Here is a 21,921-nt window from a genome sequence, read left to right on the forward strand (position 1 = left end):
GCTGTGCTAAGCTTATCAGGTATCAGCAATATGCTGTCTTTTCAGCAACACTGCTATAGCGCATACTGTCCTCAGCGCATGCCGTAGTGCTCAAGCGTTGTTTTATGCTTATCTGGTTGTATTGGAAAATGCTTGTTCTTTATTCTATTCGATTATTGCAACGTGCTGCTTTAAAGTTACCACATGCTTGTGGCTAAAGCTATCTAGATATCAGTAACATACTTGGTACACCGTACATTCACCGCAGGGGTCTGGTATTCAACACTAACAACACCATAGTTTGATGGTCCTGTAAAGGAGTGTGAAATCATGGGAGTCGCCATCTTCACCTCCACAGCCGATGGAATCCGTAGGACGGGAGCAGTAATCATGTTCATGAATGAGGAAGCACACTGTATTCATAGCTTAGCTGCGCACTGCATATGACTCGAGCTAGAGAATGTATGCTTCTCCGATCGGACTACACTAGGTTTAATACTAGTCCTATGGTTATACAACATGCTTGTTGTATCAGTTTGGTTGCTGCTAGTCTGAGCTATTGCTGTAGGGTGTATGCTTCCCCAGCCAAACTACACTAGTGTTAGCAATGGTTCTGCGATTTACACAAAATGCTTGTTGTATCAGTTGTTGCTGCTGCTGCTAGGGGTGTAAGCTTCCCCCAATAGATCCCGTACAATGGTTAAATTGGCTACAGCAACACGCTTGTTGCAATGCGTCTTGCTTGCTCCAGTGTGGGGAGATGTTAAAAATCAAATAACAAAAACAATTTTTTTTTGATTTTTTTTGTTTTCTACAGAAGTAAACTACTTCCAAGTATAACAAGGTCATGATGTCATTTACAGTCGTCACTCAACAAAACTGGAACTGGACTGCGGATATACAACAAGCAGCAGCTGATACATTTTTGGTATCACAATTTTCACTTTTTCATTTCAGGTGGTATGTCATTCATTGCAATATGCATGTTTACTGCTAAGCATTTCGGGTATTGACAACATGCTTGTTGCTATGGCTTATGCGGGTATTGGCAACATACTCGTTTAGGTCTTTGATTCCGCGGAAAAAAAATTCCGCGGGTTGATTTCCACCTCTGTAAGTACGATTTCGGCACTCCAACACCACCAAAACATCTCTCAGACGCACAAATCCAGTGGAGAATTCGGCCGCTCGATGGAGAAGCGCCAATGGGTTTTTTGGGCTACTTTTGTTGCACAGACATCCCACCGCCCTTCTTAACTCTTACAACAAACGAGACAGAGAGGATGAGCTGATCGAGCTATGTCCTCCCTCGAGCTAGGGAGGAAATGAAGTTTCAGAGAGAGACAGAGGAGAGGAGATCACAGGAGAGCAGGGAGAGAATGCACAGATTGTTTTCTCTCCTTGACAGATTAAATCAACTTTTGATTATGTGAATTAAAATTTTTAAATGAAAAAATGTTATGCATTATTTTTATGAGAGTTATAGTTTGTAAAAAATAAATAAAAATGATGTGCATTATTTATTTTTGTAATGCAAGTTATGACTTGTAAATGTAATAAATTATTCTGTAATTTTCTTGTCAATGAATTTGTACATGTGATAGAAAATAAATTGTTCTATACATTTTTACTTACATAGTTCTATACATTTTTTTATATATTTACAAGATAAGTTACATTTAAAATACGAAAAACTAAATAAAACTTTAAATTAACAGTATACATAAAACAGATTGTAAGAAAATATTTTTTTCTGTAGACTGTTATTTAGCTGCACAATAGAGACGCTGATAACGCCTCTGCTGGAGGGACATCATCTGGGATCAGGGCATATTTCCACTGTCCACTAACAGGTTTGCAGGGCTGACTCAGTCGACGACTGACAGTCACTGAGATCTTCTCAGAAAGAGGGAAGAATAAAATAAATTAACTCACATACTCAAAAGACAGCGGCCCTCCAGGACATATTTTAAGTGTTTCTATTATAAACTGTTCATAGTTTTTTAAACAATATCTAATATCATAATCTAATTTCCATGTGTAAAAAGTCAGTTTTTCATTAAAAGTACATATTTGCCTCTGAGATGAAGTGGAGTTGAATAACAATCTGAAGTACTTCAAAATAATACTTTAATCCAGAGTAAATGAATGTTGTTACATTCCACCACTGGTCATTTAGAAAATGAAACTAACAAAAATGTATTGTCATATTAACAAATTGTTGCTAGCTGTGTCCCAAGAGTTATTCAATGGGACGGTCTGGTTTTGTCGGTTTTTTGCAGGTTTTCCCACTTACAAAGCATGTAGAAGTCTGTAATTTTTATCATAGGTACTCTTCAACTGTGAGAGACGGAATCTAAAAAAAAAATCCAGAAAATCACATTGTATGATTTTTAAGTAATTCATTTGCATTTTATTGCATGACATAAGTATTTGAAACATCAGAAAAGCAGAACTTAATATTTGGTACAGAAACCTTTGTTTGCAGTTACAGAGATCATACGTTTCCTGCAGTTCTTGACCAGGTGTGCACACACTGCAGGAGGGATTTTGGCCCCTCTCCTCCATACAGACCTTCTCCAGATCCTTCAGGTTTCGGGGCTGTCGCTGGGCAATACAGACTTTCAGCTCCCTCCAAAGATTTTCTATTGGGTTCAGGTCTGGAGACTGGCTTGGCCACTCACGCCTCATTCGCGCCGCAGGAATTTTTTACGCGCGTAACGCGTCTTTGCATTGACTTAACATTGAAATCACTCGCGCCTGACGCGCTATTCGCGTCCGGTGTGAACGCACCATTAAAGAAAAACTAACAGGTCTGTGAGAGCCAGAATTCTTATTGGTTGGTAGGTGATCAAATAATTATGTCATGCAATAAAATGCTAATTAATTATTTAAAAATCATACAATGTGATTTTCTGGATTTTTTAGATTCCGTCGCTCTAGGGTGACCACCCGTCCCGCGTAGCGCGTGCGCGCACAGCGTTTGAAGCCCAATTCACGCTTCACGCAAATTGAGACCGTGTCACGCATAATCTATGCTTGCTCAAAAAAAAGTTGGTCGCTTTAAATATCCTCGAGCCCCAAGCAGACAAACGAACATTACTTGACATTTCAGCACGCTATTGTTGCCACACAAACCCCTCAGTTGAACTGCTGACTAGGTTGTTGTCAACTTTTTCGTTGTTGTCATGACAGCGCACGCACGCGCATACCAGACACACTGGGAAGGAAGGAACTTTTAGATGCGCGCTGTCCAATTCGAAAAATTCGAGAAAGAGACTGTCTGAGAGGCAACGCCATCATCAATTAAAAAGAGAAGGTGTGGGTACAAGAAAGAATGGGGAAATGAATATTTGTGGCTGAAAGGTGTTGAGGGGGATACCGAGAGGGCTTTTTGTGACCTTTGCAAAACGTCCTTCTCAATCGGACATGGAGGGGAATACGATGTCAATGGTTTTTTTTTTTTTAAATACTTTTTTTTTAACTGTTCCTGTGGTGTTGAGCAACTACAATTCCTGTTAATCCTATACATTTATATTATAATTTATTTAAAGTAAATAAATTGTAATGAAAAATAAATAAAATTAAATAGTCTGTCAATTCATTGAATGTTCAAAATATTATGAGTCTTTATTTAGAAAAAAATACACATTGGTGGTTGGCCTATTCATGAGCATACATCAGCAATTACACGTTTAGGAGAATAGGGCATTATTAATACCATGTAAGGTGGTATGTGCTAGGAATGGGTAAACCACTATCAGTGAGTCTGCCAGTGGGGCACCGCCGCGCCAGGCAGTGTCCCACATTGTACCTCAGAAACATACCCCTTGTCCCCCCTTGGGCTTATTAGCAGGTGGTCACCTCTACGGTCGCTCACAGTTGAAGAGTACCTATGATAAAAATGACAGACCTCTTCATGCTTTGTAAGTAGGAAGACCTGCAAAATTGGCAGTGTACCAAATACTTGTTCTCCCCACTGTATATCAGTACCGTGCAAAAGTCTTAGGCATGTTAATATGTTAAGACTGTTCCAAAGTTTTGGTTGCTAAATAGGAAAAGTATTATCAACTGGCTGGAATTTTGAGATCGCAATATACGTGAAGGACTATAATGCGTTAAGAGCTCGCTCAAGTACTGGGGAGCTAAACCATTTATTGCTTTGTAAGTAATCAACAATATTTAAAAATGTAAACAATGTTTAAGAGGGAGTTTAAAAGGGAGTTAAGCACCAACACTTCAAAAGAAGTATATTTAAATATACAATACAATTAAACTACACAGCTTGTGACAGAAACAAACATATGGGTGTCCCCTTGAACTTAAAAAAAAAGATAATCTGTTTACCATCTTGACTGGAAACATGAGTTTGATTGCCAATTTTTCATTTATTTTTGCTAAATTTAGTGAACGTTTACATAAGTGTGCACATCCTACTATGCTGTAATAAATACTGGGATTGGTTGAAAACTAGAGACCTCTCCTGGTGGGAGTTTGTATTAAAAGCAATTTAAAAGCGGGCTGTATTTAAAGTTTGACTAGGCCTTCAGTGGTGTCCTACCAGAATTAATAACTTTTAATAGTGTAGCAGCGCACAGGCTCTCTATAAGTGAAATTGCTGTTTTTATTTTGCACCGTCAGTTAGGTTAATGTGGTGAGTTCAGAACAGGCCGGGTAGAGAGAAACGAGCGAGTGAGTTCGGCTTGTGCGTTAATGTACAGTGGTTCTTGCGTTCCGATTATAAGTTCAGAAACGGAGCCTCCCTTGTCTTATCGTTCAAGGGTTATAATAGTCTCTTGTCATACGTTACAATAGTTTGAATGTTTGAAAAAAAAAAAAATAATTATAATAAATTTACAAGAAAAATTTATAAGAAAATCATATTCACCACAGAAAAAAAGTGGGGCAAAAAAAAAAAAGAAAAAGCATTATACTCACCGAAACTAATGATTATTTTTTACAAAAAAAACCATCCTAATTTCTTTAGGACTGTCTGTAGGCATGTTTACATTAGCTGTAATGAGCTATTTTGCTATTACAGTTCAAAGATGAATGAGATGCAAGAATGAGGCGGGAACCAGCGAACAATAAACAAAACTTTAATGCCAAAATAAACATACTCATACTTCTGACAATAAACCAGTTCAAATTACTTCCCTTTGTGGTGTTCTGACCGAAAGACCTGGTGCACTGCGATCCGAGCTCTAACTGCTTCAGGTAGCCCTTCACTACACACAGCATGGTGAGATAGTTTAACATGTAAATGAAAAACATTCAAAACTTTAAAATGATCAGAATAACTATGTCTTCTTCCCAGGTATCTTTATGGTGAACAAGTGCGAGGTGTTGCAAATGTGCTGTTTGGTATTGAAAAGAATGGTCAGAAAAGGAGAATCACTTCTATGAAGCAACTGAAAGATGTAAGTGAAAGAGTGAGAGGTGTGAGTATAACATAGAAAAGTAATGTATTATTTGCAGTAGTGGGCCGTGCATTTCACACCTAGGCCTTCAGTGGTGCCCTACCAGAATTAATAACTTTTAATAGTGTAGCAGCGCACAGACTCTCTATAAGTGAAATTGCAGTTTTTATTTTGCACCGTCAGTTAGGTTAATGTGGTGAGTTCAGAACAGGCCGGGTAGAGAGAAACGAGCGAGTGAGTTCGGCTTGTGCGTTAATGTACAGTGGTTCTTGCGTTCCGATTATAAGTTCAGAAACGGAGCCTCCCTTGTCTTATCGTTCAAGGGTTATAATAGTCTCTTGTCATACGTTACAATAGTTTGAATGTTTGAAAAAAAAAAAAATAATTATAATAAATTTACAAGAAAAATTTATAAGAAAATCATATTCACCACAGAAAAAAAGTGGGGCAAAAAAAAAAAAGAAAAAGCATTATACTCACCGAAACTAATGATTATTTTTTACAAAAAAAACCATCCTAATTTCTTTAGGACTGTCTGTAGGCATGTTTACATTAGCTGTAATGAGCTATTTTGCTATTACAGTTCAAAGATGAATGAGATGCAAGAATGAGGCGGGAACCAGCGAACAATAAACAAAACTTTAATGCCAAAATAAACATACTCATACTTCTGACAATAAACCAGTTCAAATTACTTCCCTTTGTGGTGTTCTGACCGAAAGACCTGGTGCACTGCGATCCGAGCTCTAACTGCTTCAGGTAGCCCTTCACTACACACAGCATGGTGAGATAGTTTAACATGTAAATGAAAAACATTCAAAACTTTAAAATGATCAGAATAACTATGTCTTCTTCCCAGGTATCTTTATGGTGAACAAGTGCGAGGTGTTGCAAATGTGCTGTTTGGTATTGAAAAGAATGGTCAGAAAAGGAGAATCACTTCTATGAAGCAACTGAAAGATGTAAGTGAAAGAGTGAGAGGTGTGAGTATAACATAGAAAAGTAATGTATTATTTGCAGTAGTGGGCCGTGCATTTCACACCTAGGCCTTCAGTGGTGCCCTACCAGAATTAATAACTTTTAATAGTGTAGCAGCGCACAGACTCTCTATAAGTGAAATTGCAGTTTTTATTTTGCACCGTCAGTTAGGTTAATGTGGTGAGTTCAGAACAGGCCGGGTAGAGAGAAACGAGCGAGTGAGTTCGGCTTGTGCGTTAATGTACAGTGGTTCTTGCGTTCCGATTATAAGTTCAGAAACGGAGCCTCCCTTGTCTTATCGTTCAAGGGTTATAATAGTCTCTTGTCATACGTTACAATAGTTTGAATGTTTAAAAAATAAATAATAATAATTATCATAAATTTAGAAGAAAAATTTAGAAGAAAATCATATTCACCACAGAAAAAAAGTGGGGCAAAAAAAACCAAAAAAAACATTATACTCACTGAAACTAATGATTATTTTTTACAAAAAAAACCATCCTAATTTCTTTCCTCATAAATACTTCAATTACTCTGTTGTACAGGTTATCTGTGCATTTCAGTTCTAACAATAAGTATTTTCTATCGAGGCTAATGCTGAAAGTCAAGTCAAGTTTTGCTTTAGGGCTGAGACTCAGTGTCTGCTTGAAAGAAGCAGTGGACACAGGGACAGTCACCGCAAAACATGACGATGTGTTCAGCTGACCCATGCTCTCTTAAAATTATTAAATCTACAGGAATATATTTTAGTTTATGAAGTTCGCTACAGATGCTAGATTGCTAGCGCTCAGTCAGATAATCTGACTGATTATCTGATTGGTTAAAGCAACGGTTCCATTGCCATTCATTTTAAGCAACAGGCGCCCGCACTATCGATTCTGAAGGCCTCAAGGCAGATTTCTTTGACCCTGGCAAGACATGATGACTGAAATATGATTGGATAAAAGCCCTAAAATAAATAAACACTACTGGAAGCAACGCAACCAAGAGAAAAGCTATGAAATTAAGAGAATGGACTATTAGGAATAATACTCATTCATGGAAAAAATACATTAAAGTTCAAGTCAGTGATTCTTATAGTGTTTAGGCCAGCAGAGAAGGCCTTGCTGGCCCTGACGGCCCACCACTGATTATTTGGTACTTCAGATTCACCTGTTTATTTTCAGCTGAATGGAGGAAGCGTCAGTTTGACTATGGAGGAGATAAAGAAGATATATCCAGATACAAACAGTCTACTGGGGCATTCTGTGTATGTCAAAGCATCAGTAATGACCAGCTCAGGTGGGCAAATCATTACCCTTGATATGAGGCTAAAATTATGTATTGCATATTTAGAAAACTAGCATGAGGATCATTGTTATCATTTTAAATCACAGGGACTGAAGTAGTCCAGTGTTGTGCCGAAAAGGCCCCCGTCGCGGCCGACACTTTCCTAGTGGGAGATATCAGGGGGGCATTTCCTGCCAGACTGGCTTGTCGTGAGCTTCTTTTGTAGGCTGAACTAATCCAGACAAACAGTAATATTTAATGTGCTGAGAACATCTTGTGGATTTAAACAGCACTGCAGTCTGTATTTAGAAGAATGTAAAAAAAACGTTTAACCTCAATTAACCTGCTAAACAATATTCCAAGACACTTTTTTAATTATATCTGGACTTTAATGAGAACAAAATGAGATTCAGAATAAGAATGCTAATGATTAGTGTCAATTGATATTTATTTGATTTTCGTTTTAAGGCGACTCTCTTCAAATGCGGGGGGGCTTTTTTCAGCACAACACTGGCCAGGCCCTCCAAGGCCCACTCATGGCACTGACACTTTATCCATAGTTGTTTATTGGTTTGGGTTATGTTTTTGTAACATCTTAAGACTTTCTTCTCAGGTGGTGACCTTGTAGAAGCAGAGAAATCCGGCATTAAAATAGTAATGTCACCCTACGTGCTCTCCTTAAGTGACACACCCAAGTATTTCAAACCTGGCCTGCCGTTAGGCATAGTGGTAATTTTGATACTCTGACATTTACTGATTGATCTATGTTAGCGTTATTCGATCAGTGAATTATTAGAGGAGGAATTATTTTATTTTATTTTTTTTTTGCTTAGGTTACAGTGAGTAACCAGGATGGATCTCCAGCCCCCAATATCCCTGTTAAACTCAACTTCCTTCAAAAATCAATCAATACACACAGAGGCACTATCAGGGTCTCCATCAACATGCCTGACGAAAACAAGAATCAACTGTTGAAGGTACATTAAACACCATAGAAACTCATTCAAAGTTAGGTATTAAGTTAAGGTCCATGACTCCACACTGGCATTTGGGACAGGACTAGTATACACCCTTAAAAAAACAAGTTCCAAAAGGGGTTATTCACAGTGATGAAACAGAAGAACCAGTTTTGGTTCTCCAAAGAACCTTTAGGTGAACAGTTCTTAAAAAAGCACTTCTTCTTAGATGAAATAATATTTTAATAATCTAAAGAACCTTTTTCCAATATAAAAAGTTTTAAAAGTAAAAAAAAAATTGTTTACATTTTTTTGCCATTTGCACAGGTGCGTTACAGTACAGGTTACAATTTTTAGAGTCAGCTTTTGTTAAAAGGTAAAGGAAAGTAAAATAATTAAAAAGTACGAGAAATGCAAAGTACAAGTAAACTTCTTGATTAAAATAGATACACAAATACACTTCCTAAATAAAATAAATACACTTTATAAAAGTAATAGGAAAATAAGTATTATTGCACATTGTAGACTATGCCTATATTGCACATGTTGTTCGACAGAAATAAAGTGAAATGCCCCAGGATTAATACACTTGCTGTATATGGTTGATGATAATGCACATGGATTAATATACTGTTTTACATTGTATATGATCGATCACAGAACAAAACGTCTTGGGTTACGACTGTAACCCTTGTTCCCTGAGAAGGGAACAAGACACTGCGTCAGAACGACACTTTGGGGAACGTCCCCAGCGTAGTGTCTCAGAAGCATAAATTAAACTAAGCCAATCGTGATTGGTGTTGCGTCTTGACGTAATGTGTGACGGCATACACGGAAGCTAAAAAAGGATGCCGGCACACAACAGAGTTAGCTTCTGTGATGAAGCAAGTCGGTCCCATGCAGGGGGAGGCGTGGCAAAGGGACGCAGTGTCTTGTTCCCTTCTCAGGGAACAAGGGTTACAGTTGTAACCCGAGACGTTCCCTTTTCGAGGGAACAACTTAGGACGAGAGCACTCATGCACCCGACGTAGAAGGGAGGTCCAGACTGTAAAACCTTGTGAACGTGTGCAGCGTGGCTCAGCCAGCCACATCACATACCTCCTGGATAGGGGCCCCTGAAAGGAGGGCTCTAGAGGACGCCATGCTACTGGTTGAGTGAGCCCTCACGGCCAACAATGAAGGCAAATTGCGCACCTGACAGGCTAGGGAAATAGCCTGAACTTTCCAGTTGCTGATGTACTGTTTAGAAGCGGGGAGCCCCTTCTTGGGTGACCCGAAACACATAAGCAACTGGTCTGACTTCCGTCAATGAGAAGACTTCTGAACATAAATATTGAGAGCTCTGACAGGGCAGAGCAGATGAAGTCTCTCATCTTCCGCAGTCATGTGAGGTGGAGGATGAAAAGCCTGCAGAACCATAGGCCATGCTGTATTAGAAGGCCTGGCATGCAGGATAGCCTTAACCCTTCCAGGAGTAAACTCCAGGCACTCATGAGATATAGAGAGGGACTGAAGATCTCCTACTCTTTTAGAGAAGTGATAGCTAAGGGAAAGGTTTGAAAGTGGCTTCGCCCCGCCCTTCGAGAACCACTGCCAGGTCCCATGTAAGAAGTCTGGTTCGAGTCGCAGGTCTCATCCATCCATCCGCCCCATGGAGGAAACGTATGGCCAGCTGATGGCCTGTCTTCCCAAAGGGCCATCACCCAGAGGAGTGTCGAAAGCTGCAATGGCAGCCACATACACCTTGAGTGTGGACGGGGTAAGACCAGCAGAGAAGCGATCCTGGAGGAGCTCCAGCACTGAAGCCTCTGAGCAGTTAACTGGGTCCACACTGCGCTCTCTACACCAAATGGTGAACACATTCCATTTTAGGCCAATATTAGACAATTTCCTTGTGGAAGTGAGCTCTAGAGCTGAGTATGGTCTCGATTACTTCTGCTGACAGGCCAGCTTCTAGGTACTGTGATCCCTCAGGAGCCCAGAGTTTTCATAGCTCTGGCCGAGGGTGAAATACTGAGCCCTCTGCCTGCGACAGCAGGTCCCGCCTGATGGGTATTACCCATGGAGGGCCGTCCAGGACCGATTTCATGTCTGAGAACCATACTCAGGCCGGCCACAACGGGGCTACTAGCAGTAGACTGACCCTGTCATGACGGACCCTCTCCAGAACTCCCGGGAGCAGAACGATGGGGGAAATGCATATCGGCGGGGCTAGATGCTTGAGAGAAAACCACAGTGGACAGTGTGTTGTCTCTTGAGATGCAAACAGATCCACTTCCACTGGGCCGAACCTCTTGCATATCGACTCACAGAGACCTCATAGAGGGCGCCCTGATGATTTAGATAGGACACCACTGACATATTGTCTGTTCTCACAACGTGGTGACCCTTGAGGTCTGACAGGAAACTCCTCAGAGCTCGGAAAACCGGCAGCATTTCCAAGCAATTTATATGCCAGGAAGAAAGATGGTCCAGCCATAGACCTCTCGTAAAGCAGCCGTCCATGTCCGCGCCCCAGCCCGTGAGGGAGGCGTCTGTCAAAAACTGCTTCCCGGCGACATGACGCTTCCAGCATGGGACCTTGGGACTGGAACCAAGATTTCTTCCACATAGATAGGGAACGACAGCATCTGCGCGTAACCCTGATCATGCGGAACGGGTTCTCCCTCTGGGAAAAAAACCTTGGTTTTCAACCACCACTGCGGGGCCCTCACGTGAAAGCCCTGTCTTTCTCCTTGATGCCCCACATATTTAACCAGAGATGTCTCTCCGTGACTACCATAGAATGGCCGATAGCACGGGCCGTCACTTTGGTGACTCGGAGAGACAAGTCTGCAGCCTTACGCAACTTCGCCAATGGCTCTTCCACCCGAGGCATCATCCCCTAACCATTTTCTCTCGCCCCCACAATGTTACTGTAGTCTAAAACTTGGGGGCTGGACAAAGGTGTGTGGCTTGTTCCTCGATTTACACAACTTGTTGTGTAAACTGTGAAAAAAACGGTAGACCCCGGCAATGAGGTTGCTTTCTGTGCTGCAGGAAGCTCTCGTCCAACTTGCTTTTTGTTTGCGCTTCCTGCCTTTCACGTGGCCAACTAATATTAGAACGGTCCACGGCATGAGAGACAACCCCGACCAGCTCCTCATATGCGAGGATATGGAGTGGCGAGTCATCTCCAAAATCCCCGCCTTCGATGCTGAACACATCCACTTCTTCAGAAGCAGACAGCTCAAACATGGGGTTCTCCACTCGTGCGGATGAAGCCAGTGGGCGGGCTTTCGCACGAGGAGGGAGAGCATCAGAACTGTCTGAGGAATCCTGAGAAAGTGCCTCAGCAGTCTCCGGGTCCCCTGTCAGATCCATTTGCAAACCCCATGATGTGAACTGCCGCACACCACAGGGTGTGGCAGCCTGACCATCATAACTGAAGATGGCCAGGTGGGAGCGCAGCACTCAGATTGGCAGTGCATCACAATCCGCACAAGCAGCACCCTCGAGAGCTGCTTGAGCATGCTGCACTCCCAAACAATGCACACACAATTTATGTGTGTCCCCACCCTTAATGAATCGAGGGCAGGGATGCAAACATCTCTTGTATTGCTGACTCGTAATTTTTTGTCTAAAAATTTACATATACAGTATAGGAGATATATTGAGATTGCTTGTGACAGACAACACCAAATATGACAAACAATAACAGAGAGCGCTTGCTGAAGAACAGAAAGCTAACATTGTGTGCCGGCTTCCGTGTATGCCGTCATGACGCAACACTAATCACAATTGGATTAGTTTCATCCACACTGGGGGTTCCCCAAAGTGTAGTTTCGATGCATTGTGAGTTCCCTCAAAAGGGAACATTATATATAGGGGTTGGCGGAGAGAGTAAAGAACCTTGTGGAAAGATTCCATGGATGTCGCAGACAGGTTTTGTGGAACCACAGCTGAAAATTAAGAACTGTAAAAGTGCAAATGTGTGTCTTATTTTGCTTAACATATCTGTACATCTGTAGGTAGAAACAACACTTCCTGGTGTGAATGCAGAAAAGCAGGCTGTCCAGGAGATGTCTCTGAAGCCATATTTAGGTTTTGATGGCTACAGTAAGAACTACCTGCACATCTCAGTGGGCGCCAAACAAGTGGCGGTGGGCAGCAGTCTTAACATCAAATTGTACATCAAAACAGCCTCACCAGAACACAAAAAGCTTGTGAAGCAGCTAACATACGCCGTGAGTGTTGGTAATATTGGGAAGCGTTATACTATATACTATTGCTATGACTGCAATACAGTAATCTTTACATAAACAGTGCTCTCTTTTCCTTACTTCTTCCTGTCTAGGTTTTGAACAAAGGGAAAATAATAACAGCTGCCAGGGTAGATGTATGCCAGACAGACACAAATATTCCATTACTAGTTACCACAGAGATGTTGCCCTCATTCAGGCTGGTGGCATACTATATGTTGCCATGGCGACCACATGCAGAAGTGGTGGCAGACTCAGTGTTTGTGGATGTGGAGAACCAGTATGTAGGCTCAGTAAGTACATTTTAAACTAAAAACTACTATGAAGAATACATATAGTCTACTCATTATAGAGTGCAATAGTGGCCACAATTTTTTTTTTTAACAGCGCTGGTTCTGGAAGTATTTGTTTTTCGTAAATCTTTTATGGAAAAAAAAAAATCATGAAACTTTTTACTTTTGGAAGCCGACTGCTGCACGCTAGCACTACTTGTCACAAACTCAGTTCCACGGGCCTAATTTATAACCGTTGCATCGCACAAAACAGGCCCTGAAAGAGGCGTACTCCACTTCCGACGGTTGTGAAGTTGTGATTTATAAAAACAAACTTGACAAGAGAATGTTCACCCCTGTAAGCAAATTCTGAGCCATACAAATATATAATAAATATAATAAAATATAAAGCAATTAGAAAATGTTTTATTTGGCCAGTGGAAAAGATTTAGAAAAACTTTCTCTGAAATATATTTTATACTATTTGATTTATTTATTCAAAAACAAGGCATGGATAGGCTACTAAATGATGTTTAGCAATGTAATGTGACACACATCCGTATCTCATATTTTCCTAATGTCTTGTACCGTTAAACATGGTATCGTCACGTGGATGAATATGCATATGCAAATGATATGCAGATGAGGACATGCATAGTAAAATTAGGCTTTGTAAGCTCCATAATATGGTGGAGATGCATGTGCGCACAATCTTCCACTGACTGGGATTTATAAAGGGAATTTTGTGCAAGTTCTGGCGTACTTTTATAAATCAGAATTATTATTTTTGCCTAGGCAAAAACTAGCTTTTGTGTGTAGGTTCACTTTTAGTAGGAATTCTACGCAGTCTTTTATAAATGAGGCCCCTGGAGAGCCACAGCACCAACCCTAATCAAATACACATGATCCAGCTAATCAAGGTCTTCAGGATTACTAGAAGCTTCTAAGCATGTGTGAGTTGGAAGTAAACACTGCAGGGCTGTGGCCCTCCAGGAACTGAGTTTGAGACCATTGCACAGTATTTTGTGAAGTACAGTATCTAGTAAAACAGTGTTGCTTGATAACCATATAGTGGTATAATTATTTGTACTTGCACAAATATTATTCATCTATATATAATTGTGATCGTTTTAGCTCAGTTTAGGACCAGTGGAGGGAGAAAAACTGAATTCATACTCACCAGGAAGCAGCTTTAAATTTCAAGTAAAGGATGACACGGGAGCAAAGGTTAGCCTGGTGGCTGTGGATAATGCCATCTTTCTGCTGAGTAAAAACCGCCTGACGCAGAGAAAGGTCATTACAATATACATTACTCTTCATAAATGCAAGACAATATAGACAACTGCTGGTTGTCTCTAGGAGATTTATGGATACTCATGACTCCTTCATTCAGGTGTGGGAGGCGTTGGGTCAGGGTGACATGGGCTGCACCGCAGGAGGAGGCCGGAATAATATGGGTGTTTTCAGCGACGCAGGACTGATGTTTGATTCCAGCACAGGAGGATCCACTGACTCTGGATCAGGTGCTTCACACACAGCATTCTTTCTCTGTTAACTTTAAAAATAAATAGATTAGGTATATGTATTGTAGTAGATTTTTCCCCTACACACTTGACTTAAGTCTACCTGGTTCATCTCGTAATTGACGCCCCTAAACGCCTCCTGATTGACGTTCAATAATATTTATCCTCTAGCGTGTCTCCTAATCGACGTTGGCTGAGTCGGTCAATGTCTTAACCCCTATGAACACTAACACTTGATCTCTAGTGCTCCACTAACATGCTGTGCAGCAATAACTAAACAGACTCTAGACAATGCCTTTGAATATGCTTTAATCACGGCTGGAGGATCTCAGACCAATTTCAGAGAGAATCCCGCCAGCAAAAATACTATATGATTGGTTCCTCAAATGCAAAATTCAGCAAATGCTTCTGTTACTAGGTAAAAGCAAACTCTGGATATCTTAATTTACTTCACTTACTCAAGGTCATGAGTTACTGTATAAATTTAGATATCTGTCTAGTTTAATTTCCCCTTTTGTTATATGCGGACATGATTCACTAACACACACTGACTGACTGAGTGTTTGGGGACATTCAAGGTTTTAAAAGCATGTAATTGGTAATCCTGCAAGAAAATTAAATGTTAGTTTATGATTAATTAAAAAATGCATCACAAATACAATAGTTAGATATGTGTAGGTTTTTACCATATCTATGTATAAGTATGTAGAACAGTGGTCATGAAGCGGAATGACAATAAAACTCACTTGACTTGACTTGACTAAAAATATATTTTCTTCACTCAGTCTAACCAAGAGAAGGATGAGCGAGTCTTCTTTTCTGATGTTTAAGCTTTCTTTTGGTTTTATGGAACAGATCATTGCTCAAAAAAATCTAGGAGGAAAAGATCTTTAAAGCGAAGAGCAATACATTTGGAAAAAAGAGAGACGTTGGGTGAGTCAGAATAATCTTCACAACATCACAAAATCAGGAATGCATAAAACACAACTAAATGTATCTGTTCATGAGAGCAGGATTTAGTTTTATAGTACAAACATGTACAAAATCCCTATGAAGAATAAAGTCAGTAGTCTCACACAACTGACAAACATTTACCGGTGTGTTCTTATCTCCCAGAGAATATCTATTCTGGCACGTCCGTGGAGAGGTGTTGTGTGCACGGCATGAGGGGGATTTCCATTCACTATTCCTGCTTGCATCGCTTGCATCGCTATCGTCACTCTCGTCGTTACATCACCGAGGACGTGTGCTGCAGGTTAGCCTTCCTCCACTGCTGTGTGGAGTACAGAGGGGTGGATACTGGTGTTGTGACCTGGCTTCTAGAAGGAAGAATAGAAACTTGCCCTATGTTTATGGGTTTGTTACCGGGCTCAATGGAGGAAGAAGAAGATGATTTAGCTGGCATGCACAAGTTCTCTAAGCAGTGGCCGATGACTGACATCAGACTGCCCAGCATAGCAGACAGGTAAGAGTTTGACTAAGTAGCCATCTTTACATGCACACAAATGGATTGCAAAATTTAAGGTTCATATAAATATACATTTCAGAATATGTATTTATTCAGATTGATGAAAATGAATGCATGTAAACACACCTAGTGTAGAGGTAATTTTGCAATAGTCTGTGTCAGGAGTGACTCTTCATACATTTATTGCAGGCGGGCTGTACTTCCAGTGGACTCCGTTCTTCCAGACAGTATCACTCAGTGGGGGACAGGTAAACAGCCCTGTTCTTGCTTGTCTGTCCATCTGTTGTTGGTCTTGGCAGCGACTGCATAATTATAATATCTCTGGTTTTTGCACAACTAAACAGCATGATGTCTGGCAGGTTTCTGTGTAGCTGAACCGTATAATGTGTGTGCGTTCTTCATAGACATGCGCTTGCCTCACTCAGTGTCCAGAAATGAACGCTTGCAAATCAAAGCTGGGGTCCACAACTACAAGGATGAAAACCTGAAGGCAAGTCTCCTTGACTGCTCAACTTGTTCTAGCATCAGATCACGCACTTAGATGGGAAGGTATCTCACCTGCACGTACACAACAGCGATCACACCCAGATCAGCTGCGTTAAAGTACGGGTCACTGCAGATCACATGACCATTATTAAACAGAGCTGCGCAGTCTAGTGAGAAGCATCTGAATTCAGCGCAGAATTCTCTATCTCTACTACAAACCCTTATATGACTCTGATATAAATTGGTTTTACACCAGATTAAACAGTACTGACATTCTCAATTTATTGATGCGAAAAACAGGAGAAACATTGTTCTAAGAACAAACCAGTTAGAAGACATTCACTCCACAACTCATGGATTTACTTTAGTAAAACAAACTGTTTTTTTTTTGTTTTGTTTTTTACCCTGGACTGTAAAAAACACTGGATTAAAAACAACCTATGTTGGGTTTTGGTTTAATTTTAATTTTACCCAGCAAATTGGGTTGTTTATTTAACCCAGCATAATGTGTTGATTATTTTTTTTTCACTGTAGTCCGTATGTGGAATCCGTATGATTGTTTGGCTGGAAGCTAGTTATTATATTACACAAATGCATCACTTCGCTTCTGTCACGAACTGCTCCGAGACACGAAGGTTGAGAGCCAAATGCAGCTTTAATTAAGGGTCAATCCAGACAGGTAATCCAATATACAGGCAATAGGTCAAACACAGGTAGGCCGTCCAAACAAACAAACAAAACAGGCAGGGGTCAGAGGCAAAAGAGTAATCCACAGAACAGGCAAGAAATCCAAAAAACTCGGCAGGGCTGATGTGGAGAAGCTCAGGCTGAGGGGATGCTGTGAGATTGTGAGACCCCTAATTCACAAAGCCCACAGTAAAGGACAAACCGCTTATCCGAAGGGGGAGGTCAATATATTGAGGGGTGTTGTCAGGCATGAGGTACTCTAACATGTCCTCAAGCCCACCAAGACCTCATCGTTTAAATCCACCCCATGGCAGAGCTCACAAAACTCTTCAACATATTCCTCTATCGGGCGGTTACCTTGGCTGAGGCGGAAGAGACGGATTACTGGGTCCATGGTAGTTCTGGGTCTTATTCGGCTGTTGGATCTATGTTTGGGCGTGAAGTTTTCTGTCACAAACTACTCCGAGACTCGAAGGTGAGATCCAAATGCAGCTTTAATTAAAGGTTTTATAAATCAGATTTTTTTTTTTTTTCATAGGCAAAATCTTAATTACAGGCAATAGGTCAAAACACAGGTAAGGATGGCTGAAGCGAAACAGTCGTTCCGAAGCTTTGCGAGATCCCGAAGCGCAGATGTGTCGAAACACTGATCCGAAGCGTGATTCGAAACACCCATGTCACGTGACTATGACCAAACGAAGCCTCGAAGTGTTTCACTAGTGTTTCATCAGGTGTGGTCCGCCGAATCAGCGTTTGATTGACACGGTCGGGAACAGACCACACAATCGCACATCTGTATAAAAGTGAAATAAACGCATTTTGACCTCGTGGGTTTTTGTGAGAGGAGTTTGATTTTGAGATAGCGGATTTTTGGTGATATAGTGACATAGTGCGATTTGATTAGTTAGGCAATTTAGACTTACATTTAAATTTACACAACACATTGACTGATAGGCTAGAGACAGACAGAGTATAGCCTACATATAGTGACACATTAATAGATACATAGATATAAATATATATAGACAGCTAGATTAATAGATAGATACATATATAGATACATAGATTATAGATACATATCTAGATACATAGATCAATTCATATATAGATAGATTTGGATAGATAGATAAAATGGAGGCTCCCCAGAAGAGATGCCGTACATCTGTGGTGTGGGAGCATTTCCATTTAGAAACCCCAAATAAAGTGAGATGTGTGTATTGTGATCGGCAGCTAGCCTACTGCAACAATACATCATCCATGATGCGCCATTTGACAAGCAACAAGTGTCCCTTGTGAGAGGATTTTTTCAAAGGCTGGAGAAATTATCTGTAAAAAAAGAAGTAGGCTAAGTCCTTCCACAGCAGATAAATTAATATTTTTGAATAAAAATCTCTAAAAAAGTGAGACATTGTGGCTTGATTTCTTTTATTAATATTCATTTTTCATGACCAAAATAACATTATGCACAGTGAGGAGCCTATAGGTTACAAGCTTCACATATTAGAACATTATAATAATAAAAAAACAACACATTTTTTTAATGGCTCGTCAAGGTTGTTTCAGATCAACACCAGCAAGTGACCACTAGGTGTCACCGTTGAGACGGGTGTCGGGTTGATTCGAAGCCTCGAAACAATATGGCACATTTGGTTCAACTGTTTCATTGGTTCACGAGGCCTCGATTTTGCCATCACTAAACACAGGTAGGCCGTCCGTCCGTCCAAACAAACAAACAATCAAAACAGGCAGGGGTCAGAGGCAAAAACGTAATCCACAGAATAAGCAAGAAATCCAATAAACCAAGAGACATGAAACCAGGGAGAACGCTCGGAAATGCAGTGCAACAACATACAAAACTTTGCAGAGAGTAAATGAGAGAACATAGATAATGAGACACAGGTGAATGTGATAACGAGTGCTGATGAGTCCAGGCAGAGAATGATGGGAAATGTAGTTTGTGAGTGAAACATGAGAGTCTGGTGTGGAGTGCCCTCTGGTGGCTCTCAAGTGCACTCCAGCTGGTGACCGTTACAGCTTTGATGTGTGATACACATTCACAATTAGTGTAACCACACAAATCAAACCACAAAACCTGTAAGGGCTCTATAAAATTTTCTCCACCGACAACAGTGGGTAGCTACCCCAGCTGCTTAATAAAGCCCCTTAAATTAAATGCATTAAAAAAAAGAAAACAATTCCACTAGCCAGCTACAAACCGACCAATGCATTAAACAAAACCAAGAAACAAACAAAAAACACACACAGAGCTGGCTAGGAAATTAATTTATAAAAAAATAAAAAATAAGGGAGCAGTCATAGTTTCACAATTGTCACTTAAAACAAAAACAAACATAAGAAACAAAACAAAACAAAAGAGAACAACGACTGGCAATTAAAATCCAACATACTAAAACAAAAAGTTATATTCTTCATGAATATCAGTCACATCCAAATAACAAATAAACAAACACAAACCACAAAATGAATAACCATACCTTAAAGGAGCACAATTGGAAGTCGCTTTACAATCCCCCTCCCCTTCTCCATCTTACCTTCTGTAACCCGCAGCTCCCCGTTTATGGCGTAATAACTTGGGTACATGTGATCTATTTATGTCTAGGACCAGATTACAGAAGGTGGGTTCGACTCACTGGAGTATAGGGAATTTATAACAGAAACTAAAGAAAGAAAGCAACTCAGACGCAAAAGATAAATGTTAATTACTAGGAAATTAAATGTATTGTTATTGAGAAAAATAAATTAATTGAATCTTTTGACAAATAAAAGAATATGAATAAACACAAATAAAAAGCAATAATAAACAGTAGTTCAGTTCACAATTGAAACCACAGTTTAATTTGGAAATTTAGATTTCAAAATCAAGTCTCAAAACCAGATTCACAGTTCAAAATCAGTTTCCAGAATAAATAAAACATGTTCAGGAATCAGATTCAATGTCCAGATGTCGCTGAATGTTTTTGTTCAGTTTCAGTTCATTTTCAGTTCTCTCAATAGAAAGGGATTCAGGAGAATCCCGAGAAGACAAAACAAAAGAAACAAAATAGCACAGTTCAGGGTGAGTGTATTTTGTCCTACCAGTTCAGCAAGATGATTGTTCTTTTTACAATCAAGTAGATCCCCTTTATGCTCCAGTCGACTCCATTTTCCCATTTCTTCCCTTTTATATTCCATTCTCTTTTAAGAGCTATGAACACGAATGCACTGTCTAGCGCCAGTCTGCGTCATTTTTCTGCTGATCCCTGATTCTGCTGTTATTGTTGAGTAACAAGTAGCCCTTTAGATTATTCTATCCCTTGAGGTAGCCCACGCTCACAAAAAGGATGGAGACCTCTGTACTAGATCATCTGAGGGATTTCACTGAGCTTGTGTTCTGGTATGAATATTACAGACATGAAAACTGATGATTGATTTCTGTTGCTGCAGGATCACAGAGCTGCTATTGGAGAACAGATATTTCCACTGGATATGGCTCTGGATTCTGTTGATGATAAATATGATGGCTGTGCAGACGACATGGGACACCAGGTGGAAACAAAATATCTGAAGAAGGAACTCGCTATCTCTAAATCTGATTTTAAAGGAGCTTGGCAAGATGGTGAACAGAACTGTAAGCCGCCAGAACAAAACTTGACAAGGATTCATTCAATTGCCATGTATGTGTACACAGACAGAAAAGTCTATTTAGTTTTCAATAATGATACTCGTCATGGTAAACAAAACTACCCAATCGAAACATACGAATGGTATTCACTTCACTTTCTGTTAACTGAGGCGATACAGATTCTAAAGGAAACACAAAATGAATGTTTTCAGACTTATCGCCGTACAAATGTTAAATTTAATGTACTGAACACAGCAGTTCGTTTTGGCTCATTTGCATCCTCTTCTCTTGATCCTAACAGTATGTTTTTTGGAAATGTATCTTGTTTTGACATCTACACTTGTTACGGTGCAAATGTGTCAAAATATTCTAAGCTTCCTCATGAGAAAGAGGTGCTGATTCCTCCGTATGAGATGTTTAATGTCACTGATGTCAAGTCAAAAAGAGATCAGAAAGATCTCCCGTGTGAAACCGTCTACACTTTGAAAAGCATTGGATATACAAGTTACCTGAACTGTGCTTTATTCCCAAGGCCATAAAGAAGTCCAACGTTTTGCACTCAGCTGAACAAAGTGCTTTGTATGTACATCAGTTCCACACAAAATAAATGTATTTGTCAGAAAACATACAGCACTTTCAACATAATGAAATAGTTATTGATTTTATATACGTTTTTGTATACTTGTTTCACATTATTGAACAATTTCATAAGGGTTTTCTTTGTAGCAAACTCTTCTATATCAATGCAGCATAATACATATTACCAATATCAAATATTATAAAAATGTGTTGTTTAATTAAAATTAAAACAACTTACTTTCATCCCATACAAGACCATTCTGTTTCATTTTTTTGCATGCTAACGTTCACCATTGCTGACTAAAAAACAAAATGTTAAAGGCTCAATATGTACGATTTTTTTTTTTTTTTTTCATTAAAATATCCAAAACCCAATAGAACAATGTTATATACAGTGCTATGCATAAGTGAATACACCCATGCTAAAGTTGACTAAAAAGA

The 21,921-nt window shown here is 40.0% G+C and overlaps 2 protein-coding genes across 2 annotated transcripts in view; both read left to right on the forward strand.

Annotated features, from left to right (window-relative positions):
- The window catches only part of LOC309485775 (complement C3-like), a gene marked incomplete at its 3' end in the record, with an annotated part of 34,050 nt that extends 17,403 nt beyond the window's left edge, over positions 1–16,647 (forward strand). The window contains exons 9-22 of the mRNA XM_082152811.1: positions 5,297–5,411; positions 6,122–6,183; positions 6,259–6,361; positions 7,544–7,658; positions 8,260–8,375; positions 8,480–8,623; positions 12,613–12,828; positions 12,939–13,136; positions 14,250–14,408; positions 14,509–14,638; positions 15,494–15,571; positions 15,755–16,103; positions 16,296–16,354; positions 16,511–16,647. Coding sequence (XP_082008937.1) covers positions 5,297–5,411; positions 6,122–6,183; positions 6,259–6,361; positions 7,544–7,658; positions 8,260–8,375; positions 8,480–8,623; positions 12,613–12,828; positions 12,939–13,136; positions 14,250–14,408; positions 14,509–14,638; positions 15,494–15,571; positions 15,755–16,103; positions 16,296–16,354; positions 16,511–16,647 — 1,981 coding nt within the window. The remainder of the gene's footprint in view (positions 1–5,296; positions 5,412–6,121; positions 6,184–6,258; positions 6,362–7,543; positions 7,659–8,259; positions 8,376–8,479; positions 8,624–12,612; positions 12,829–12,938; positions 13,137–14,249; positions 14,409–14,508; positions 14,639–15,493; positions 15,572–15,754; positions 16,104–16,295; positions 16,355–16,510) is intronic.
- Positions 16,648–17,586: 939 nt separating this feature from the next.
- LOC309486535 (T-cell ecto-ADP-ribosyltransferase 1-like) lies at positions 17,587–21,686 on the forward strand (the record flags this gene model as incomplete). The annotated part of the gene is made up of 2 exons (XM_082153879.1): positions 17,587–17,754; positions 20,724–21,686. The coding sequence occupies 2 exons, from the start codon at positions 17,587–17,589 to the stop codon at positions 21,438–21,440; spliced, it is 885 nt and encodes a 294-aa protein (XP_082010005.1). The 3' UTR covers positions 21,441–21,686.
- Positions 21,687–21,921: the final 235 nt, after the last annotated feature.

Source organism: Leuciscus leuciscus (genome assembly GCF_965113295.1).
Source record: "Leuciscus leuciscus genome assembly, chromosome: 1".
In the NCBI taxonomy this organism is placed as follows: Eukaryota; Metazoa; Chordata; class Actinopteri; order Cypriniformes; family Leuciscidae; genus Leuciscus; species Leuciscus leuciscus.